We start from the raw sequence: 23481 nt of genomic DNA, 5'->3' as shown, positions 1-23481 counted from the left end.
CACCTGTGTTAACTATCTCGCTGATGATTGGCCGTCATTGAAGTATCTCCAGGTTCTAACCTGAAAAGGCATTGGAAAGAGGGCTTCTCCTTGAGGGGAAGGAAGGACGATCGGCGACGCTGGGGTGGCCTCGGAGCGGCTGTACACATATGAGCGGCGCGAGATCTGCTAGTGTGGCGATCTTTGAGCTCGATCTTCTAGCGTGGCGCATCGATCACGCGAAGTTGCTCGCCTTAAGTCTAGGTAAAATTGGCCAATCAGATATTACTATGAAGAGCCCGTCATAGATTTGAAGCTAAATTTGGGGAGCCAGGGCTCCTTGATCTCGTACTTACCATGAGGGAGACCATTTTGTGCGACTTTTGGCTCTCGTATTAGGGGGAGCCCACTTTTGAAGTTGACGGGCTCGGGCTCGTAGAAGGTGTGATGCGGTCATTACTTTACAGTTAGCCAGGTTTCGTTCATCCCAGGATACACGTCGTGCACCGTATCGCGCACTTTTGACTGGCTGGTACTGTACGAGCTTGTAGAGTGCCCCGCCGTCTTGCTCTCACTTCTCATTTTGCGAAGCTCCCAATAGCTGTTTCAAGAATCTCCCAGGGCAGCAGCTATGTTTGCCCAACGCATTGTGTTGCTGGCTGTCATTTTCCTTCTCTGGGAGATCAATGCGTACCGCCTTCACATACTCATCGCGGCGCTGGTGACGCAGGACGCAACTATCCCAAAATTACTGATCCAATTACCTGGGCTTGTTGCACCTCTTAACGAGGGTGCCCGATGCAGGTGCTAGTGCAAGCGGCACTGGCGTCACTCGAATTCGCGATGGTAATAACATCATAATTCGGTTGGGGTATGATGAAGGTATTTGCTTACTTCACCAACACAGCGCCGGTTGCTCGGGATTGGGCGGCTGGATGGTGGACGAGATACCAGATATGGCGCCGCTTGACCATTCAAGTCAGAGCCTCCAGACCGCAGGCTCCAGATCTAACATGGCGGTTCGGAATCTGGGTCAAGCTCCAACTATCAAGAAAAATCTATGAATCTGTGCTTGAGTGATCTAGAAGTGTTAGGGCTTGGAAATCTGGCAGATTGGTTCTGATTCCAAACCTGGTGAAGCCTTATAACATGTGCTCCTGGTTCTAAGTTATCATTCTCGGAGTTGGCATCAGTGCATTCACAATGGGATCGTGACGACGCAACTTTCAACGTTGGCATGCACAGCGCATGTGGGGGGGGGGTACCTGCCCGGCATCATGCTGAGATCACCAGGCTCCAGGCTCAGTTACACCGTTCACGCAACAACCAGCATGGAGAAGGCTCTGCAACACGAGATTCGAAACCTTTGGGGGGAAGCTGCTCGGTATCATGCAGAGGTAACCGGGCTCACGTATCGTTGCCCTATTTAGTTGTTATTCGGAAATAGTGTACTTCGGTACCTTTTCGTGACACACAACGCGACTAGTTTTGTCAACTATCTTGATATTTCACAAGGATGGCGGCGTTAGACGAATCGTGTTGAGCAGAAGTCAATCACGGTCTTAAGTTTTCAAAATACATCTCTGGCTCACATAAGAAACAACCCTATGGCTTTCTGGGCATAACTTTATACAAAAATCGTTAGGTGACGCGTGAGGCCTTAAAATAAAGCTGAGCATTTGCTCCGTTTCATGGTACATTTTAAAAATCTAGCAGCAGAGTAAAAAGAGAAACAGCCTTTTATCTGAAGTCCGTTTTAGGCAACACTAGGTTTTAGTGATTATACCCAATCATATGTGATATGTGGTCCACATCAAATTGAGGTTTAATTCCGAATGTTGTTTCTTAAGTGGGCCAGAGAAGTACAGAATATTGATGTCACCAGATCAAACCGAGGGTTCACTTTCTACCTTATAAGAACAGCTTGAGTACCCGCGAGTTCCGCAGCACTCCGCCCAGGAAATCAACTGGCAACAGTGACTTCATTTTCAACTGAGGCGTTGGTGAGCTATCGGATGACGGATAGCAACATCTTGAGCCATTAGGAACAGTAGTACGAGTTCTACAGTACTTTGTGCGAGATATGGTCATGTCACCGACAACACTCGACACAGTGGCCCCTTCACGCCATTCCAGATCGCGACCCTAGCAAAGGGGGAGCGCCGGCAGCTCTAAGCACCACGACCTCAGTGTTGTCGTCGTTCGTCAGCCCATCAGCGTCACCACCGGTTCCAGCTTACCCGGCAGTTCCAACACCAAAATAAGTCCCAGCTCCGCCTCTGAGTCAGCCACACAAGCAGCCGAAAGCCCCGTTGTGCCTAAGTCTGACGGAGCTACCTAAGCAGGATCTAGCAAAGGCATGCAGGTGGTATATTGCCTCTCATCAGAGCTCGCGAAGCCGGAGGAATTGCCGGCAAGCCTTCGTCCCAGTATCGCAAGTCCACAACAGACGGGTCAGATTCAAGTCCGTCCAAGCGCAAAACCTCAGTGCTCGGGCGACACCTTGGCTCAATGCCCGCAGCATACTACGAGGCTGTTATCAAGGATGTTCAAGATACCAATCTGAGCTAGCCAGCGATCCGTTGCCGGCGAAACCAGACTCGCTTAGGGATGATGAAACAACACCGATTTCTGGGATGATTTCAACGGTGACTTGGAGGATGGCGAAGGCAAAAACGACAAACGTGATTGCGACTGTTTGTCCAAAAGCAAGTAACCCAAGCACGGATGCATCCGGCAACAACTCGTTCATGCGTTGAAGGACCTCGCACCAGATTTCAGCTCATGTAGCATCTCATAGCTGGTCCGGGCTCGTTATCCCGCAGCTTCCAACGTCCGAGCCGGCCATTGACCAATGTCCTTCGTTGATACTGTAGCAGCACCCAGCCCGTCAATTATCACGCTCTCGGAATGAGCCTTCAGCACCCCCAGACGATGGAGGCGTCGAGGTTACGAGGCGTGACCAAGGCAGCTATTTGCGTTCGACATCAGCGTCGGTAATCTTGTACGCGAAACGCTCGGCACTCCACTCTATGCTCCATGGAAGAGCCATATACAATATCTATATCACCGATGGGGGCCTGTTGTGTAGGTGGAAGTGCCAATAATAAAATCCTGATATACAATGTAGAATCTCAGCGGACCAGTAAAGTAGTCGTACCACGGAAATGAATACTTCATGGTACTTTCGTGTCGCGACTACATAACGTTCTATGGACTGTTGCACAAGGATGGGACAGGTCAAATACTGAGGGATCCTTCAGGGTCATCGAGCGTCAAGCACGAATACCCGCTACCAGTATCAAAACCGTTCGCACGGACAGCGGAACGAAGTTGTAGGCGATGACATTCGTCAATTGGTTTCTCGAGAAGGCGTTAGGTATCGTCGCACTACCCGCGACCATAGTAGCCAAAACGGGGTGGCAGGGCGAGCGATCCAGATACTCGCAAAAGCTGCCGCTGCAATGCTGCAAGACAAATATTTACCACACTACCTGTGGAGAGATGCACTGCAATTAGCAGCGTACATTCACAATCGAATCCTTAAGCGCGGGCATGCAGCAACGCCTCACCAACTTTTGTTTGGCGCAAAACCCCACTCGTGGGCACCCCCATCTTCGAGCAAGCGGCGGTCGTGACAACACCCGAACCACATCGGGGGAATAATCCTTGCTTTGACGGACCGCGAAATATTGGAGGCTTTGTCTAATTCAGTCTGAGAGAAAATTCGAGGGTATCCAGTGCATGTTCTAGGTCATGATCACCCTGTTAAGGATACCACGGACGTTGTCGTACTCGACCCGATGCTTGTAGATGAAGTATGTGCTCGGAGACGGCTAACCCAGTCCAAAGGAAGATTAAACAGATTTCGACGAGCCTTCGACAGTCGACGGTCCACTGAATTGGGCTCAATTGGGCTCAAGCCGCGTGCGGTTGTCCCAAACGGACCTACAGTTAAAATTGAGGTGCGCAAGGAAGACGGCGATGCCGCTCTAATGCCTGAAGATAATGATGAACCAGACAATGGTTAAGATCTGTATGAAGTTAAAGCTATCTTACATGTTTATTGGATCTCTTTCATGAGAACGCGGTGATTTTAGTAAAATGGGAGGGTTGCCCCTATCCGAAGTGTGTGCCTATGTCACAGTTAAACTGTGGGTTTTTACGAGAGCACACAAGCCCAAACACGGTTTATGGCCCTGTAGACTGGCGCAAAAGGGTTAAGTCCGAGTTTGGTAAGTGTAAATAGCTTATTGTAGTACCTGGACACGCTCGGCTGCGTGTGGATGCCTGTTGGGGAGCTTATCGTGCATTGGCCGAGAGTTTCCTTGGCAGTGCCAAGAGTTGGGCGTGGCCGGAGAGGCAGGAACGGTATTAGAGTATCGTTCAGTGTATATTTGTGGGATTATAGTGTCCCTGAGTTTATTAGTCTACCAGCCGATGTTTAGCTTGGCCCCGCTGTATAAGGGCTAACACGCCGGTACCCTTCCTTGCTGAGGGACTGCAGTGAGGCTGCGTGAAAGCACTGCATAGTATCCTAGTCTGGTCTCGTGGCTAGTGGTACAGGTTTTTGGGTAGACCGAAGCCAACCTAAGGTGCACAGAGGCGTTTGCAACCGACCCGGTGTAAGGGATCGTCCCTGGTCTTCAGGTTTTGATCCAATTAGCGTTTACCTTTGCGGGTTAGCGTGTTGTTGGTGTCTCTAATACCTTTGGGTAGAGGAGGCTTTTAGTGAAATTACCACAAAACATACGTCACGATTGCCACGGCTGAGCTGGTCGCGGCCTGTGCGATCGGCTACAAGCAAGAGGTTGACCGCATATTCATGTCCCTTCTTATAACCACCACGCAGTCGGGGCACACGCTGTTGACGATGGACAGATAGACTGCCACCGGATTCGACAGCACGATGCTTTCCATCTCTCTCTCTCTCTGCCAATGTGATATCCATGCGCCGCACATCGGTTGTAAGTCGCCTATATACTCCATCACACCCTCGCCTTCGCGGCGACAACGTGTGTACCGGTTCTGCTTCTTGCGCTCCTTCTTGGGCTTCTTCTTGGACGACGACGTGCTGTTGCGGCGGAAGAGTCCGCGTTTGGGTTCATTTTGATGCTGTTGCTGGGGGTCTTGGGGCGGCAGCGCGCTCTGCAGCAGATGCCCCAGCGCCAGCGCCTACTTCAGCAGCGACATGAACATGAACTGGTGCGGCTTCGGGCTCAGCGCCTGCAGCGCCGCGACGTCCTGCGCCGTCGAGATCGGAGCGGAATCCATGGCACGGCCGAGATGGGCGAGGGAACAACGTGCGCGGAAGGCGGGAAAAGGCCAAGTGCGCTAAACGTCGGTGTGGTCAGTTTGTTGCAATACAAACTTCAAGTGTATGTTGTTATTGTACCCACACTCTGATATATATTCGAGCAAAAGATTCATGAAAGAGGCCCTTACGGTAGGGGTCTATGGCTATGGCTTTGGCGGGCTATTGAAGGCTTGCAAGCTCTCACTTTGGGTGCCGAACCGGCGCCGACGATGCACGTGCGGGCGGGTTTAATGGGTGAGTCAAATTCACCCTTCAGGTGTTACGACCAATGTCGTGTTTCACGTACTTAACCCCTCATTCACCAATGTCGGACGATCCGTCAAGTGAAATATTTACTCGTCGGATCTGCTGACATACGGAACTTACATACACACATACTGGCATATTTTTCACATGTTATACAAAACCATATATGCGGGAATATGTCGCTATTTCACATCTAAGGAGAGGAGCGAGCAAAAACAGGCCATCCGCCCAGTCACTACGCATTAGTACTGTCGCTACGCATTATTACACAGATTACGGCACCGCCGGTCACGAGCGACGGCTGTGGCTACATTATGATTTGTGTTCTGTCCAGGGTTCTGGCAGAGTATTGCACATAACAAATTATGGGAACCAGCACTAAGTGCCACGGATGAACATTTTTGCCAACGACGATCGTTCGTCTTGCTAAACTGCTGCAATCTCATGAAGCTTCTCTAATGCTAATTGCAGGAGCAAAGTTCCGGCACACGACGACCGGCAGACTGCAGCACCTGCGAGGAGGACCGGTCACGGACACGACGACGGGTGGCATTTCGGACGGCGACATCCTAGAACGCGCGTTCACGGAGCCGGACGAGAGTGACATGCCCAGGAATCGGCTGTACCGGGCGATGGATGAGTATCTGACGGAGATGAAGGCGCGTGAGCACTCGCACCCGGCAGTGTCGCTGTCTGGGGGAGTGGACTCGATGGTGGTGGCGTACCTAACCTAATGCACAAGCTGAGTGACAAGCACGGAGGGTTGCAGTGCATCTTGACTACGGCAACCGCGCCGAGAGCGAAGCCGAGTGTAAATACGTGCGTCGCTGGTGCGAGAGGTTTGGAATTATTTTCCATGTCCGAAGGGTTGACGAGGTGAAGCGAGCGACCACGAAAGGTGATGACTACGAGCGCGTGTCGCGGGAGATCCGGTACTCGGCGTATGCGGATGCGGACGGAGCTGCTGAAAGGAGACCATGCCATTGTGCAGGGGAGGAATAGCCGAGCGTCGCGTTACCTAGAGGCACTGTTGCCAAATCGAGTGGCGATGCCATTATGTACGAGCCGGCGATGCTGACAACCGACCGATATAGTACTGCGGCTCCATCGGCCTGGAGCACAGCGATGGCGTGCGAGAGCCTTCGTTGGATCAGGACAGACTGGTGGGGACGGTTTGGGAGGACGACGGGCGTGATCTCGCGCTATTGCAGCCCTGCCGTGGTAGTATCGTGGAGGCACCGGTCGGGTCCATGGCCAGCGTGGCGGCGTTGACCGCAGTCGATACTGATTTGATCAGAAAAAGCTGTTTTAGGCGTTGCGGACGCCACTCCGTTGACGGTGGCACGCCGTTCGGTCAACAGCGTTTCGATTAGTGATGGGAGCTGTGAAGCTCGATTTCGTTGAGTAATATTTGAAGCTGCGTACTACACTGAGCAGCTTATGCTGGCAAGCACACATCAAGCATGTTGGCTAGGACGGTGTTGAATATCTTTGAAAAAATAAAACAAACAGGTAGCTAGAGGAAAAAGCAAAGGATATGTATTTGAAGCGTGTTAGTTGCCTGCAATACCGTTAGCACGCTCAACCTGCTCTCGGTCCGCAGGTACCAAGTTCGAAAGTGGCTCCAGTGTATTGGGCCAGTTCATCAAGACCCTGAGGTCGCCGTCCGCTGGATAGTGAATCCCCCGTATACCCTCGTAGTGGTATGTAGGAGACCCGACAGGCATTTGCTGTGGTCGGCGCAGGTACCTTGCAAGGGCGCGTGCATCCGCAGGGTACAAGGCGGAAAAAGGTTCGAGCGTGTCCTCCCATTCCACCCACGCTCGGATCTCTCCATCTGTCATTCGCTCAGTACCAACTACGCGCACGTAGGGATACGCCCTCTCCTCAGGTGGTACTTCATCAACTTGCGGCGGGTCCTCGTCAGTCTCGGACTCAGTGTCAGTCGTCTCTCCTGGTGAGCCGGGCGGAGGACTAGAGGCTGTCGGGGCATTAGCTGCTCTCGGCGGACTAGAAGCTCTCGGCGGACTAGGAGCTCAAGGAGGACTACCTGCTCTCGCCGGACTAGGAGCACTAACGCCATGCACACCTCCTTCTTCCTCTTTCTCTTCGCCTTCGTCATACGTGTAGTCTTCGTCGCTAGCGAAACCGTCGTCACTGATCTGGCTGGTCGTCGCAGCGCTGACCGCGTCGATCTCTTGATTGCCGGACTTCGCCGAGCATGGAGCTCCCAGGGAACTGATATCTCTCGCTGGACCAGACGCTGTCAGCACACCAGAAACTCTCGTTAGGTCAAACGCTGTCGGGGGGCTTGGTGATGTAGGAGGACTTGTCGGGACAGAAGCTGGTGATTGTGGCGATCGCAACGGAGCTCTTGGCGGGGGCGTCGGGGCGGACAGAGATGGATGCGGAGTCAGCAGCGGGAACGCGGCAAGCAATGACGAGGCTTGTCCCTGCTGGGGGTGAAAGTCCTGCTGATGCTGACGCTGCTGCTTGGTACTGCGCTGATGCCTGCGGTGAGCCGATCTCCTCGCCATGACCACCAAGGTCGTGGGTAGGAAAGTACCAAATGACCAGGTCGACAGTGCGTTGCGCCTTTAGAGTTATTTTTTTCTTCTTCTAAACCCGGCTTGACTATACATGTAGTAGACGCATGTGCTTTTGGTCGAACGTGGTGGAGTCCATCGCCAAGGCCGGTGATATCTCGCATTACCCATGGCGCGACAGCTCGGCTACCTGGTTAGCCCGTCCCTCTCTAGGGCTCTCGCACGGCATGTCGCCATAGAGCCAATCGAGCCACGATAGTTCCCAGCCGGGCGTTGACAACACGACCTGTGGATGTAGTGCACGACCACGTTCACAAACGCATCGTATCTATCGTCTTCTTGCCATGGTGCCGTCGAGACACACAGCTCTGGTCCGTCCTCGACGTAGCTTGCCACCTGTCGCCAACAGTGATCAGGCTAGAAATGCACAAAAGCGCACAACACAAGCGCTTCTTGTTCACATCGTTGCCCACAACGACCAGAGCCGACACGCTGGCCGTAGATACGAGCAGTGACGCCACGATACTACCACGACAGCGCTGTAATAGCGCGAGATCACGTCCTTCGTCCTCGCCTGCTTTCCCCACCAGTCTGTCCTCATCCACCGAAGGCCCTCGCACGCCGTCGCTGTGCTCCAGACCGATGGAGCCGCAGTACTTTGTCGGTAGGTTGTCAGCAGCTCCGGCTAGTACAGAATGGCATTGTCACTCGACGCGGCCACACCGCCGCCAGAAAACACGCACCTCGACCCTCTCCACGCTACTCCTCGACGTGGCTTGCCACCAACATCATTCCGACCAGCACGTCTATGCTGGCGACATGCCGACCGCAGCAGCTCTAAGACAGAATGGACGGCAAGCACACGGGCCGCTTCGATAGGCAGTCGACGGCGACGTTATAGTAGAGATCAAATCAAATTCATTGTGCATTTTCTGGTTAGGACTACGAGCTCTTCAATTCTGCTATAGCGACTAGTTTTTCTGCGCCTTCTTCGCTTTCAGCTCATTGGCCTGCACCTCCAACTCCTTTACCCGGCGCTTGAGCGCTTTGTTATCCGCCCTCGCTTTCGCCACGAACTCCTCGGCCTGTGCACGCACCCCCGCACAGTCTGCTTCGAACTGTTGCTTCAACTGCACCTCCATGTTGTGTACGTACTGCGTGGCTTCTCGCACTACGGTCCCGTGCACACGTCCTAATTCTGCAATCCTCTTCAATTGCTCGTCTGTCATCAAAAATGCGTCAGCAGCAGCACTAAACACTAAACCACTAAACCCTAAACCAATACACACCGAACCTACTCGTAAAATGGTCTTCAACCTGCAAAATAACTATTTGCCTCCACAACTCAAGCTCTTTCACGGAGAGCGTCACCACCGCTTCTTCGTCCTCCTCACAACTAGAATCCGCTGCTGCCTCGTGTCGACCGACCTCGCTATCGGCTCCGCTGCTGCCGTCGCAAGAGGAGTCCATGAATGCCTGCGAAACTCGGAGTGAGAGTGAGAGTGAGCTGGCGACGAGCGCTAGGCGTGCGGGCAATCGGGCCGAGCCGCATGACAACAAATATGGAACCATTTTGAAGAAGAAAAGAAAAAAAACACGGCAGTCCTCGACGCAGTCACCGCATGAACCTCCAGATTCCAACGTGTCTGGTTGGCGATGGTGTCGTCCGCATCGCTTCCGCTGAGCTTTTTTGTCTCACGGGATTTTGGCACATGGTACCACAATTGGCGTCCTTCCACAACATATGGTACATGGTACCATAATCGCGTATGCGAGCCGGCGCTGCCGACAACCGATCGGCGCAGTACTGCGGCTCCATCGGTCTGGAGCACAGTGACGGCGTGCGAGGGCCTTCGGTGGATGAGGACAGACTGGTGGGGAAAGCAGGCGAGGACGAAGGACGTGATCTCGCGCTATTACAGCGCTGTCGTGGTAGTATCGTGGCGTCACTGCTCGTATCTACGGCCAGCGTGTCGGCTCTGGTCGTTGTGGGCAACGATGTGAACAAGAAGCGCTTGTGTTGTGCGCTTTTGTGCATTTCTAGCCTGATCACTGTTGGCGACAGGTGGCAAGCTACGTCGAGGACGGACCAGAGCTGTGTGTCTCGACGGCACCATGGCAAGAAGACGATAGATACGATGCGTTTGTGAACGTGGTCGTGCACTACATCCACAGGTCGTGTTGTCAACGCCCGGCTGGGAACTATCGTGGCTCGATTGGCTCTATGGCGACATGCCGTGCGAGAGCCCTAGAGAGGGACGGGCTAACCAGGTAGCCGAGCTGTCGCGCCATGGGTAATGCGAGATATCACCGGCCTTGGCGATGGACTCCACCACGTTCGACCAAAAGCACATGCGTCTACTACATGTATAGTCAAGCCGGGTTTAGAAGAAGAAAAAAATAACTCTAAAGGCGCAACGCACTGTCGACCTGGTCATTTGGTACTTTCCTACCCACGACCTTGGTGGTCATGGCGAGGAGATCGGCTCACCGCAGGCATCAGCGCAGTACCAAGCAGCAGCGTCAGCATCAGCAGGACTTTCACCCCCAGCAGGGACAAGCCTCGTCATTGCTTGCCGCGTTCCCGCTGCTGACTCCGCATCCATCTCTGTCCGCCCCGACGCCCCCGCCAAGAGCTCCGTTGCGATCGCCACAATCACCAGCTTCTGTCCCGACAAGTCCTCCTACATCACCAAGCCCCCCGACAGCGTTTGACCTAACGAGAGTTTCTGGTGTGCTGACAGCGTCTGGTCCAGCGAGAGATATCAGTTCCCTGGGAGCTCCATGCTCGGCGAAGTCCGGCAATCAAGAGATCGACGCGGTCAGCGCTGCGACGACCAGCCAGATCAGTGACGACGGTTTCGCTAGCGACGAAGACTACACGTATGACGAAGGCGAAGAGAAAGAGGAAGAAGGAGGTGTGCATGGCGTTAGTGCTCCTAGTCCGGCGAGAGCTCCTAGTCCAGAGAGAGCTCGTCGGACGACGAGTGCTCCTAGCTTGGCGATAGCTCCCGGTCCACCGAGAGCAGGTAGTCCTCCTTGAGCTCCTAGTCCGCCGAGAGCTTCTAGTCCGCCGAGAGCAGCTAGTGCCCCGACAGCCTCTAGTCCTCCGCCCGGCTCACCAGGAGAGACGACTGACGCTGAGTCCGAGACTGACGAGGACCCGCCGCAAGTTGATGAAGTACCACCTGAGGAGAGGGCGTATCCCTACGTGCGCGTAGTTGGTACTGAGCGAATGACAGATGGAGAGATCCGAGCGTGGGTGGAATGGGAGGACACGCTCGAACCTTTTTCCGCCTTGTACCCTGCGGATGCACGCGCCCTTGCAAGGTACCTGCGCCGACCACAGCAAATGCCTGTCGGGCCTCCTACATACCACTACGAGGGTATACGGGGGATTCACTATCCAGCGGACGGCGACCTCAGGGTCTTGATGAACTGGCCCAATACACTGGAGCCACTTTCGAACTTGGTACCTGCGGACCGAGAGCAGGTTGAGCGTGCTAACGGTATTGCAGGCAACTAACACGCTTCAAATACATATCCTTTGCTTTTTCCTCTAGCTACCTGTTTGTTTTATTTTTTCAAAGATATTCAACACCGTCCTAGCCAACATGCTTGATGTGTGCTTGCCAGCATAAGCTGCTCAGTGTAGTACGCAGCTTCAAATATTACTCAACGAAATCGAGCTTCACAGCTCCCATCACTAATGGAAACGCTGTTGACCGAACGGCGTGCCACCGTCAACGGATTGCCGTCCGCAACGCCTAAAACAGCTTTTTCTGATCAAATCAGTATCGACTGCGGTCAACGCCGCCACGCTGGCCATGGACACGACCAGTACCCCCACAATACTACCACGCCAGCGCTGCAATAGCGCGAGATCACACCCGTTGTCCTCGCCTGCTTTCCCCACCAGTCTGTCCTGATCCAACGAAGGCTCTCGCACGCCGTCGCTGTGCTCTAGGCCGATGGAGCCGCGGTACTATGTCAGTCGGTTGTCGGCAACGCCGGCTCGCATCTGTGCTGGAAGGACGCGATTATGGTACCATGTACCATCTGTGGTGGAAGGACGCCAATTGTGGTACCATGTGCCATAAATCCGTGAGAAAAAAATGCCGGCCGCTGGCGGCTGCTGCGCTGAAGCACTTCGGGCGATGCGGGGGAGGTTCACGCCGCTGACAAGCTGCATCGAGGCCTGCCGTGGAGTGGCCGTCGGTAGCGTAAGCTACTGTTGTTGGCTACAGAAGCTGGTGTGGCCGCCAGTAGCGTGAGCTACTGTTGTTGGCTGCAAGCTGTCGATTCGAGGATCCGACAGTACCATGAATAGGTGTAGGTGTCGACATCCGGTGTAGCTCTGTTCACCGATCGCAACGCACCGCTCTCAACAAGCTTTTTGGCGCTGCGGACGGCTTCTGGGCGCCGCAGGTGAACAAGGGAGGGGAACGGGAGGCTCCTGTCCTGGCAGATGGCGTCGAAGAATGGCCTGGAGTGACCCGAGTCGCGTAGAAACCAACGGAGTCGAGTGCAATGCATGCTGGCGCTGCCAAGTCCACGGCATCGAATAACAACGCTCTACATTGCTTGACTACTGTACACTGCCATTGGCTGAACAGTGATCCGATTACAAGACGTGCATTGTACACGACTGTATGCTAGAACGGATCGCTATTGATTCTCCAATAGGATTAAACACGATACGGGCGATATAATTGCTTGTAATAGTACTGCACATCTACATGTAAAATTCCATGCGTTCAGTCTGCAATTGTGGAACTTCAATTTCGCCAGGGCGCCTCTGGGCTTGATTGAAAGCACCATGACGCGCACGGAGCTGCCCGGCGCCGTTGTGAACAGCACCCTCTCTCAGTACAAAACTCCAGGAGGAGCGTCGACGGCAAACGCAGGAGTGTCTTGGCATCACATTCGTGAAACAACCGAGATAGATTTTGACACTCCACAAGCCTTGAGCCTTCTCGACGAGTGATGCCGTAACCCACGTCCTGTCTTGCTCTGCTGCAGCAGCACTTTCACGGCGAGGAAATATTTTGAATGACGCTTTCGTAGCGCCGATCCCACGGTAAAATGTTGACGTGTCAAGCAACTCTTAAATAAAATATTAGTTGGTGATAGGCGACATATCCACGGGTTGACATGCGAAAACATTTTATGTTTTGAATAGAAAAGAGGAAGGGCGACATCTGGGTAATCGACGTCCAAACCAGTCATATTGTTTGTATGAAATGCAGGAGGGGCGACATCAAACGCGCAGGAGCCAGTAATCTCAATTTGGGCACAAAAACCCATTTCGTAAAAACGTCGTAAAAACAATTACCCATCACGTAATTACATAAAACATTTCGCGAAAAATCCGTACGAGCTCATTTTCTAATATACTGTACAACACGAATTGCGAGTGTGTCTCGGATGCGTCACCAAGCAAACCCAGCCAATCGAACCCACGCCAATGCTACGTCTGTAGCTGCTGAAGTTGTCTGTCTGGTATTGCTGATGCTGTCTGGCGCCATCTCCAGAAGATGAAGTCAAGTGGATTCGAATTCGTATTGCCAATTTTCGTTCGTCCATTTCATAGTTGTAGTATCCCGGCTACTTATGGAGTGGACATGTAGCAACGTTTGGCCGATTCGTCATTTTGACTTTCAGTAGAATCCAGTCATCTCGGTGCGTTTCGTATTGAGTCAATACAGCACGGTGTCGGTACCGACTGGTCGGCGACTGGTCGGCTTGCAGTTCCTGTAGACGGAGCTGAGAACTGGCGGCGCCATAGCGACTTTGTCCCTCATGTTGGTGCTGTCGACGCATGCCAGGAACATAATCAAGTGGCGCACCATACACATATAGCCGCAATATTTATCCCTCACCGCCTGACGACGGCATAGAGTGACGTAGAGTACTCGATGGATGTGGTGTCCCGCCCGTCTAGAACAAGGGTGCTGAGGCTAGTCGTTGTCGGCGCTGATGTGATCCCAAGGCATTATGCGCTGCAGACGGTATCCCGCTGGTGAAAGCGCGCGGTTGACGCTGCTAGGAGCTTGGACAGTATATGTAGTGGGTTTCGCTGATGCAAGCACGCAGTTGACGCTGTTAGGAGCTTGACAGTAGTGTGTTTCTGGTCTTGATCTGACGAAAACTAGAACGGGAGCTGGCACCCCCGGGAAACCTTCCAGACTTCTCTCTTCAGGGTCCTAGTTCCTTGATCGCACGGGTCGCCTTGTCCGGCTAACGCAAGAGCACTCACCACAGAGTACAATTTCCTCGCGCTTGGCTTCGCCACTTCGATACTCGAGCTCGTTCTTCACCTTCTTGCCCAAGTCCTCCGGCAATAACTTCCTCCTCCAATAACCTGCTTCACACATTTCTACCTAACGAAAAGGTCGTGCATGCCGTTGCTTATAATGATCTCGTTGACAAGAAGTACGCCGTCACCTTGGCCTCGACGTCGGAGATCGAAGTGTTGAGCTTCACCTCGTCACCGATCATCCCGTCCATGTCTGCAGTTCCCTGTTCTTCAGGCTCGCCGTCATCCCCGTGATTTTTACACCAAGAACTCGTTCGTCAAGTCCTCGAAGTCCACGTCCCATCGGGTCTCGCACATCGTCTCGAACAAGTTCTCATCGAACGAGTTGCGCACCGGCCGCAACACCGCCTTCACATCTTCGTTCGCCGACTTGTATCTAGCCTCCGATGGGCTACTACTGCGGGTTTGTGTCCGGAAGGCACGCATCCCGTAGGCGAGGCCGCTGCAGCGCGCCGTATCGGAAGTAGATAGTCGTCAAAACCGCAACAAATTAAAAAAAATCTTATACCACACCTCCGTGTCCCCAAGTATTCCTTACGGCACTCCAGCAGCGCTTCTCGCAAGACATAGGTGCGTTCACGATCGCGAAAATCGGCTGCAGCGCGCGCGGAACCACCGCCGGCGCAACCATCACTTCGCCAATGACTATCTTCTTCACTTGCCCGGCCTTGGCCGTCGATCATCTAAGTCATCTTTCCTTTTTCAACTAAAAGTATCTTTGTAGTGGGTTCCGGCATCGAGCTCACAAACTAAAACGCACAATAGGAGGACGGCAAACCTTCATGTATTCCTTTACAGGGTAAGTTCACAACTTACTGCCCTTGCTCAATGTCTTCTAGTTACTGATTCAGGTTCCTAGAAAACCCTAGTACAATGAACGACCGGGTAGCCTGAAGGGTTCGTCGTCCTCGCGAGCGCGGTAGGCAAACCATGGAAACTAGCTGCACTACATAATCTGTGTCGAAGATTGGCATCGGGTAAGCTTAGCTCGAGATTCGCGATCTCCGGTGGCACTGTGGCCGAGTCGATGGGCAATGCGATTCTGTACGAGCGGGCGTTGCCGAACATAGTACTGCGGCTCCATCGGCCTGGAGCACAGCGACGGCGTGCGAGAGCCTTCGGCGGATGAGGACAGACCAGTGGGGACGGTTGGCGAGGACGAGGGACGTGATCTCGCACGTAGGGGCAAGTACCGAATTACCTATGCTATCACCTTCTATATGTTATGCCATACACCCTAGTTGACTAATCACAGGCCTTAACTTTTGCCTCCACCAGGTGGCAGTGCTCTTAGGATCGAAATCTGTACTTTTAAGTACTGTACACCCAGTACACTGGGTGTACGTAAATAATGTCGGCCACATAACTGGACTCCAGCTCCATTTTTTTCTAATATGGTTGGAAGGAAACGTGGTCGTGCTGATAGCCCCCCTCCCTCCCCCCAAGCGCCCTAGGCGACGCACCGCATACCCACTCACGGAGACTGGGACGGAGTGTGCTGCTGGTATCGGGGTCTCGCCAGTTGCGTTCACTCCCCCCTTGGTGCAGGAGCACACGACACCCAAGCAGCCGGAGCCCGGTGCTAGTTGCGAGGCTGCGATCGCTGGTCCAACTGGGTCAACTGCGGCCACAGCACAGAAGCCGAAGCCCATCAAGCGACGTGCACCAGTGGCCAAGGTGTCGGAGTCCGCTGCTGCCAGCGAGTCCACGGTGGTGGGATCAACGGGGTCAGCTGCTAGGGCCACGACACCGACGCAAAGGTCCAAGAGACTCCCACCACGAGCTGGTTCGATAGCAGTAGTTGCTGGGGCCCGGCCCACGGTCTTGGCATCGAATCTAGAACTGCTCGAACGCGCAAACGCTTTGATCGGCTCAGAGACAAGTGACGCAAGTTATCGTGAAAGCGATGAGTCTGACGTAAGCGATGTATTCGACGATATGACCGATGCTCAACGCGCAAACCATCGAGAACAAGTGTTGGCAACAACGGCCGATGTCAATGTGCTTCGGGAGAACGATCGCGAAATATACACCAGACTTGAGTCTGACGGGGCATCTGATGAGGAATGCGACAGTGAAGACTCATCTTTGGAGGATTGGGCAATGCAAGACACGCAAGCCCAGGATGATGATACAAGCTCTGCGGATGAGACAGACAACATAAATGATGACGACGCACTTCTAAAGATGGCAAAAAACCGAAACGAGATTAAATCCTGGGAGACGTCTGGGTGGGAGCCAGGTAAGGTGATATGCTAGCTACGCATATTATTTAGTGATGAATCCTCGCTCACCGTTTTGCAGTTTCAGGATCCATGGAAAGAAACCCAGACTATCGTGGGCTGTATGAAGGCGCATGGGGACTGACAGATGACATTCTCAAGATCGCGGAGTCCCCAATAGAGTTGTTCTGGGTTTTTTCCCGAAGCATCTCCTGCACACGATCGCGGATGAAAGTAACCGGTACGCTGCGCAGATGGTTATTACGCGAGCTCGAAAGATAAGAGACCGCCAAAAGCGATCCAAGCGTCGGGGTAAGAGATCAAAGGACTTTGAATCGCTGAAGCAGATACGCCAGCGCCTTAGACGTATGGAACCTTTCGCACCCCATGAGTATGCTATCGTGTTCGGGCTCTTGATAGCGCGCATGCTCTGCCCGCATAAACGGCGTCTTTCGAGCCATTGGAGAACCACGAGGACTGGTGCAATTCCGGGTGGAACGTTTGGCTCATGGATGCCTCGAAACAGGTAATGTACGGCCTGTTAGGTGATGAGGTATACATTATCCCCCTCTAACGATTGTTTTTATACTTTACAGGTTCGACGAGATAATGCAACATCTGCACTTCTCCGATAACAACGACCCCATGGCACAGCAAGATAGAGCGTAGAAAATCCGCCCTGTTGTCGACACTCTTCAGGAAACCTTCAAAATAGGCTACAATCCTGGACCCATTGTGTCGTTTGACGAGGGAATGATTCCTTCCCATTCGAAATTCAACGGGACACGGATGTTTATGAAGGATAAACCTCATAAATGGGGAACGAAGTTTTTTATGACTTGCTGTCCGCGCACGTCCTACTGCATGAGGTAATGTATTAAACTCTGTTTACAGAAACGAATCTACTAAACTAACCTGTGGTAATGTGCGCACATTGTTAGACTGGAAGTCTACTGTGGAAAAAGGCTCATCTCGGTGGTAAACAAACAATTGACGACAAATCTGGACCGGCCGCAGTTCTACGAAATCTAGACAAAGTTCTTCCAAGCGAGCACCAAGACTATCGAATTGTTGTCATTGATAGGTTCTATATGTCTGTCGCACTGGCGCTTGAACTACTATCGAACAAGATCTACAGAGTGGGTACAATTCAGACCCGACGCATTGGGTTTCCATCGGACCTGAAAGAAAAGCGCAAGAAACGGCCTAGTGATATTCCTCGCGGATCATATCTTCTGGCCCGATGCAAAGCAGCTCCCGATATCATATTTTCTGGCCCGATGCTCGGATCATATCTTCTGGCCCGATGCAAAGCAGCTCCCGATATGCTAGCTTGTTGCTGGTGGGACTCGAAGCCTGTTCATTTTCTTGCGACAGGTGCCAGTGTGCAGCAGCTAACTACAGGTTGGTGCTTTGCATACATTGGTTGGATTGTCATCTAATCTAATGTTGGCGGTCTGTTGTTATTGCTTATCTTGTAGTTCGAAAAACCTGGGTGGAAGGCGAACCCACCGATATTCCTTGCCCGAAGTTGGTAAAAGACTACCATAACAAGATGGGAGGTGTTGATATTCACGATCAACTCCGACTTCAGCTGTTTTCACTTCAACAGGCATTCAAATTCAAGACGTACTACAAGACGTAAGTACGACGGGAATTTTGGTTGCTTGTTGAGAGCTTGCTAACTTTTCCTGAAGTCTGTTCCTGGGGTTGCTTGACATAGCGCTCGTTAACGCTTACATTATCCACCGGGAACACAACCAGAGACTAGGAAAGTCTGGATTGAGTCATTCGGAATCTCTCACAACGCTACATGCCCAACTTCTGGCAACGCAACCAGAAGATATGCTGGAATCACCGATGGTACGTTATTTGCAGCAGTTTTTGTTTTCTTTTGACAGTGAAGCGATTGCTAACATGGCATTGCTCCTCTAAAAGCCATTTCAACCCCCATTGGTTGTCCTGTGTAGGCCCACGGGTCGAAGGGTAAATTTGTCGAACCATGAACCCACTGAAACGCAAGACTTTCAAGGTGAAGTCGGAAACCCTAACCGCAAGCGGATGCATCGAGCGTGTAAGGTCTGCAGCTTACTGGCCCCACAAGGAAAGAGGGGGAAAATACCAAGTGGTACTGTCGGGCTTGTTCGGACGATCACACCGGCAAGTAAGTGAAGTTTCATTGATTTTACTCGCGGGGTATTAAACTCACAGTGTTTTGTTTCTTAGTGTTTATCTCTGCCAAATGGTGCGGCATGAGTCATTCGGCGAAAAGAAGTTGTGCTATGCAATTTGGCATGAGCACTGGGATTGTGGAAAGCGTATCCCGGTGAACCTTGACAAGAAATTGCAGTTCCGACAACCTACAGGAAAGCGACGCAGCTCGAAACAATCCTCGCACGGACATGGCGGTTAACCGCCCCAATTGCTAGTAGCCCTCGACAATGAATGAGTATACATTTTCTTTTGATTTTTTGTAATTAGTTTGTATTTCAACAGTATTCGACTATAAAATCCTGTCAATGCCGGTCTGTCGTGTTTTCTAATACCATGTTCGGTTCAACCGTCGTCACCCGCCCCAACCCGTCTTGTGTAGCTTGAAGCTACTAGCTTTATAACCCCTTTCGCAGCGCCATTAGGGCGATTGGAGCAGCAATCGTTTTTTGGCAGGTGTCGACAGCACTGGCATGAGGATGTCAAGCTCGAACTCGTTTACGAACGCATCCTCACTCGCCTTGATCAATGCATCTGCTCACGGAACGAATATCGGACCAGTGCTCGACGCAGCTTGCCACCGGTATCATCCATCTGCAGCACCACAGAGTCCCCTCTCTCGCAGAGTGTTGTTATTATGGGCATGGCCTCAACAGCGCCAGTGTGCATTGGAGCTCGACTCGGCCACCGTGCTGCCGAATCACACGCAACTCGGGCCACTCCAGACCATTCCGCGACGTAATCCGCCACAACAGGAGCCTCCCGGTCCCCTCCCATGTTTACCTGCGGCTCTCAGATGCCGTCCGCAGCTCCAAAAATCTTGCTGAGAGCGGTGCGTTGGGAGGGCTTTTCCCAAAACGAGTACCGATTTGCAGTCGCCAAGCAGCAGCAACAGGATCGGCCGACCCAGCTGAAGCAGCAGTCGCCTGCCACATCACGGGCACCTTCAAGAAGAGCACCAACATCGCGCCGTGCAACTCCATCTTGGTGACTGTCCCCGCCGGTGTTCTTGGTAATGCCGTTGCCGGCGCGGTTGTCGATGGTCAGGCCACTCAGCGTCGTGTCCTTGGACGTCACGCCGCTGAACGTGCGGAACGGCATGCTCTTGATCTTGGACCTCGCCACCCACGAGCCGACGACGTTCTTCTGCTCGAAAAACACGGGGTGCGCGTTGGGGTCCTTGGCCAGCTTTCAGTACCGGACGTTACCGCTCAGCGTGCGAAGAAGTCGACCGTCCTGTCGCTGTTGCCTACGCACACCAACGGGTCCGCGTGCCGAACGTCTTGGTGGCCACGAACGCGATGCTGGCGCCCGACTTGACCGCGATCAGGTTCAGCGTCTCCTGCGAGGCAAAGTAGGCGTCGTAGCCCAGCGTCTTGTCCTGTTCATTGAGCACCAAGAAGCTGTTCATCAGCGCCTTCAACTAATGCAGCGGAATCGAGCAGGTAATACGTATATGGGGCAGAAGAGGCCCCCTGTTCAGCAACTTGGATGTGGTCGCTGCAGATCCGCGCGTGATAAACACGGTCACGAGGGTGTTGTTGCCGTCGAGGTGCCGCGCGATGGCGCTGCCGTCCACCTGCTTGTGGAAACAAGCAGTGCCACCACGATACAACCACAGCAGCGCTGCAATAGCGATCAGGTCCGTCGTCCTCCCCAACCGTCCCCACCAGTCTGTCCTCATCCACTGAAGGCTCTCGCACGCCGGCGCTGTGCTCCAGGCCGATGGAGCCGCGGTACTATGTCGATCGGTTGTCGGCAGCGCCGGCTCGCATCTGTGCTGGAAGGACGCGATTATGGTACCATGTACCATCTGTGGTGGAAGGACGCCAATTGTGGTACCATGTGCCATAAATCCGTGAGAAAAAAATGCCAGCCGCTGGCGGCTGCTGCGCTGAAGCACTTTGGGCGATGCGGGGGAGGTTCACGCCGCTGACAAGCTGCATCGAGGCCTGCCGTGGAGTGGCCGTCGGTAGCGTAAGCTACTGTTGTTGGCTACAGAAGCTGGTGTGGCCGCCAGTAGCGTGAGCTACTGTTGTTGGCTGCAAGCTGTCGATTCGAGGATCCGACAGTACCATGAATAAGTGTAGGTGTCGACATCCGGTGTAGCTCTGTTCACCGATCGCAACGCACCGCTCACAACAAGCTTTTTGGCGCAGTGATATGAACAAGAAGCGCTTTGTGCGCTGCGGCCGGCATGTCGCCCGCACATACGTGCTGGTCGGAATGATGTTGGCGGCAAGCCACGTCGAGGAGTAGCGTGGAGTGAACCGAGCGTCGCGTTTGATGGCGGTACGGAGGCCGAGGCGAGTGGCGATGTCATTCTGTACGTGCCGGCGTTGCCGCCAACCGATCGACGCAGTATCTCGGCTCCATCGACCTGGAGCACAGCGATGGCGTGCGAGAGCCTTCGTTGGCCCAGGCCAGACTGGTGGGGACGGTCGGGGAGGACGGCGGGCGTGATCTCGCGCTATTGCAGCGCTGCCGTGGTAGTATCGTGGAGGCACTGGTCGTGTCCATGGCCAGCGTGGCGGCGTTGACCGCAGTCGATACTGATTTGATCAGAAAAAGCTGTTTTAGGCGTTGCGGACGGCAATCCGTTGACGGTGGCACGCCGTTCGGTCAACAGCGTTTCCATTAGTGATGGGAGCTGTGAAGCTCGATTCCGTTGAGTAATATTTGAAGCTGCGTACTACACTGAGCAGCTTATGCTGGCAAGCACACATCAAGCATGTTGGCTAGGACGGTGTTGAACATCTTTGAAAAAATAAAACAAACAGGTAGCTAGAGGAAAAAGCAAAGGATATGTATTTGAAGCGTGTTAGTTGCCTGCAATACCGTTAGCACGCTCAACCTGCTCTCGGTCCGCAGGTACCAAGTTCGAAAGTGGCTCCAGTGTATTGGACCAGTTCATCAAGACCCTGAGGTCGCCGTCTGCTGGATAGTGTATACCCCGTATAACCTCGTAGTGGTATGTAGGAGGCCCGACAGGCATTTGCTGTGGTCGGCGCAGGTACCTTGCAAGGGCGCGTGCATCCGCAGGGTACAAGGCGGAAAAAGGTTCGAGCGTGTCCTCCCATTCCACCCACGCTCGGATCTCTCCATCTGTCATTCGCTCAGTACCAACTACGCGCACGTAGGGATACGCCCTCTCCTCAGGTGGTACTTCATCAACTTGCGGCGGGTCCTCGTCAGTCTCGGACTCAGCGTCAGTCGTCTCTCCTGGTGAGCCGGGCGGAGGACTAGAGGCTGTCGGGGCACTAGCTGCTCTCGGCGGACTAGAAGCTCTCGCCGGACTAGGAGCTCTCGCCGGACTAGGAACACTAACGCCATGCACACCTCCTTCTTCCTCTTTCTCTTCGCCTTCGTCATACGTGTATTCTTCGTCGCTAGCGAAACCGTCGTCACTGATCTGGCTGGTCGTCGCAGCGCTGACCGCGTCGATCTCTTGATTGCCGGACTTCGACGAGCATGGAGCTCCAAGGGAACTGGTATCCCTCGCTGGACCAGACGCTGTCAGCACACCAGAAATTCTCGTTAGGTCAAACGCTGTCGGGGGGCTTGGTGATCTAGGAGGACTTGTCGGGACAGAAGCTGGTGATTGTGGCGATCGCAACGGAGCTCTTGGCGGGGGCGTCGGGCCGACCAGCACGTCTATGCCGGCGACATGCCGGCCTCAGCGCACAAAGCGCTTCTTGTTCACATCACTGCCCCCAACGACCGACCGGGGCCGACACGGTGGCCGTGGACACGAGCAGTGCCACCACGATACTACCACAGCAGCGTTGAAATAGCGCGACATCACGACCCTCATCCTCGCCTGCTTTCCCCACCGGTCTGTCCTCATCCACCGAAGGCTCTCGCACGCCGTCGCTGTGCTCCAGGACGATGGAGCCGCGATACTGCGTCGATCGGTTGACTGCAACACCCGCTCGTACAGAATGACATCGCCACTCGCCTCGGCCTCCGTGCTGCCAGATAACACAATCCTCGGCCCACCCCACGCTACTCCTCGACGTGGCTTGCCGCCAACATCATTCCGACCAGCACGTCTATGCCGGCGACATGCCGGCCTCAGCGCACAAAGCGCTTCTTGTTCACATCACTGCCCCCAACGACCGACCGGGGCCGACACGGTGGCCGTGGACACGAGCAGTGCCACCACGATACTACCACAGCAGCGTTGAAATAGCGCGAGATCACGACCATCGTCCTCGCCTGCTTTCCCCACCGGTCTGTCCTCATCCATCGAAGGCTCTCGCTCTCTCGAGGCGAGTGGCAATGCGATTCTGAACGAGTCGGCGTTGCCGCCAACTGACCGACAAAGTATTGCGGCTCCATCGGCCAGGAGGACAACGACGGCATGCGAGAGCCTTCGTTGGATGAGGACGGACTAGTGGGGAAAGCAGGCGAGGACGAGGGACGTGATCTCGCGCTATTGCAGCGCTGCCGTGGTAGTATCGTGGAGGCACTGGTCGTGTCCATGGCCAGCGTGGCGGCGTTGACCGCAGTCGATACTGATTTGATCAGAAAAAGCTGTTTTAGGCGTTGCGGACGGCAATCCGTTGACGGTGGCACGCCGTTCGGTCAACAGCGTTTCCATTAGTGATGGGAGCTGTGAAGCTCGATTCCGTTGAGTAA

General features: G+C 53.7%; 7 protein-coding genes across 7 annotated transcripts; 5 read left to right on the top strand and 2 right to left on the bottom strand.

Moving 5' to 3' along the window:
- Nucleotides 1-6000: 6000 nt before the first annotated feature.
- PHYSODRAFT_329060 (hypothetical protein) lies at nt 6001-6544 on the top strand (the record flags this gene model as incomplete). Its single annotated transcript, XM_009525443.1, has 2 exons — nt 6001-6263; nt 6409-6544. The coding sequence occupies 2 exons, from the start codon at nt 6001-6003 to the stop codon at nt 6542-6544; spliced, it is 399 nt and encodes a 132-aa protein (XP_009523738.1).
- Nucleotides 6545-9059: 2515 nt separating this feature from the next.
- PHYSODRAFT_298932 (hypothetical protein) lies at nt 9060-9558 on the bottom strand (the record flags this gene model as incomplete). Its single annotated transcript, XM_009525442.1, has 2 exons — nt 9060-9310; nt 9378-9558. 2 exons carry the CDS (start codon nt 9556-9558, stop codon nt 9060-9062), a joined length of 432 nt encoding a protein of 143 aa, XP_009523737.1.
- Nucleotides 9559-9857: 299 nt separating this feature from the next.
- On the top strand, nt 9858-11614 carry PHYSODRAFT_329058 (hypothetical protein; the record flags this gene model as incomplete). Its single annotated transcript, XM_009525441.1, has 5 exons — nt 9858-10088; nt 10154-10243; nt 10567-10797; nt 10886-11006; nt 11214-11614. 5 exons carry the CDS (start codon nt 9858-9860, stop codon nt 11612-11614), a joined length of 1074 nt encoding a protein of 357 aa, XP_009523736.1.
- Nucleotides 11615-15801: 4187 nt separating this feature from the next.
- PHYSODRAFT_298931 (hypothetical protein) lies at nt 15802-16911 on the top strand (the record flags this gene model as incomplete). Its single annotated transcript, XM_009525440.1, has 3 exons — nt 15802-15804; nt 15890-16649; nt 16712-16911. 3 exons carry the CDS (start codon nt 15802-15804, stop codon nt 16909-16911), a joined length of 963 nt encoding a protein of 320 aa, XP_009523735.1.
- A 677-nt stretch (nt 16912-17588) lies between these two features.
- Nucleotides 17589-18071, top strand: PHYSODRAFT_496434 (hypothetical protein; the record flags this gene model as incomplete). Its single annotated transcript, XM_009525439.1, has 1 exon — nt 17589-18071. A coding segment is annotated over one exon (483 nt), but the record flags the coding sequence as incomplete, so codon positions are not given.
- A 785-nt stretch (nt 18072-18856) lies between these two features.
- Nucleotides 18857-19042, top strand: PHYSODRAFT_495523 (hypothetical protein; the record flags this gene model as incomplete). The annotated part of the gene is made up of 1 exon (XM_009525438.1): nt 18857-19042. A coding segment is annotated over one exon (186 nt), but the record flags the coding sequence as incomplete, so codon positions are not given.
- A 590-nt stretch (nt 19043-19632) lies between these two features.
- On the bottom strand, nt 19633-20251 carry PHYSODRAFT_259608 (hypothetical protein; the record flags this gene model as incomplete). Its single annotated transcript, XM_009525437.1, has 2 exons — nt 19633-19957; nt 20100-20251. 2 exons carry the CDS (start codon nt 20249-20251, stop codon nt 19633-19635), a joined length of 477 nt encoding a protein of 158 aa, XP_009523732.1.
- Nucleotides 20252-23481: the final 3230 nt, after the last annotated feature.

The sequence above is a fragment of the Phytophthora sojae genome (assembly GCF_000149755.1).
Source record: "Phytophthora sojae unplaced genomic scaffold PHYSOscaffold_3, whole genome shotgun sequence".
NCBI lineage: Eukaryota > Oomycota > Peronosporomycetes > Peronosporales > Peronosporaceae > Phytophthora > Phytophthora sojae.
The sequence above is the reverse complement of the archived record's forward strand: the minus strand, read 5'-3'. Positions and strand labels throughout refer to the sequence as shown.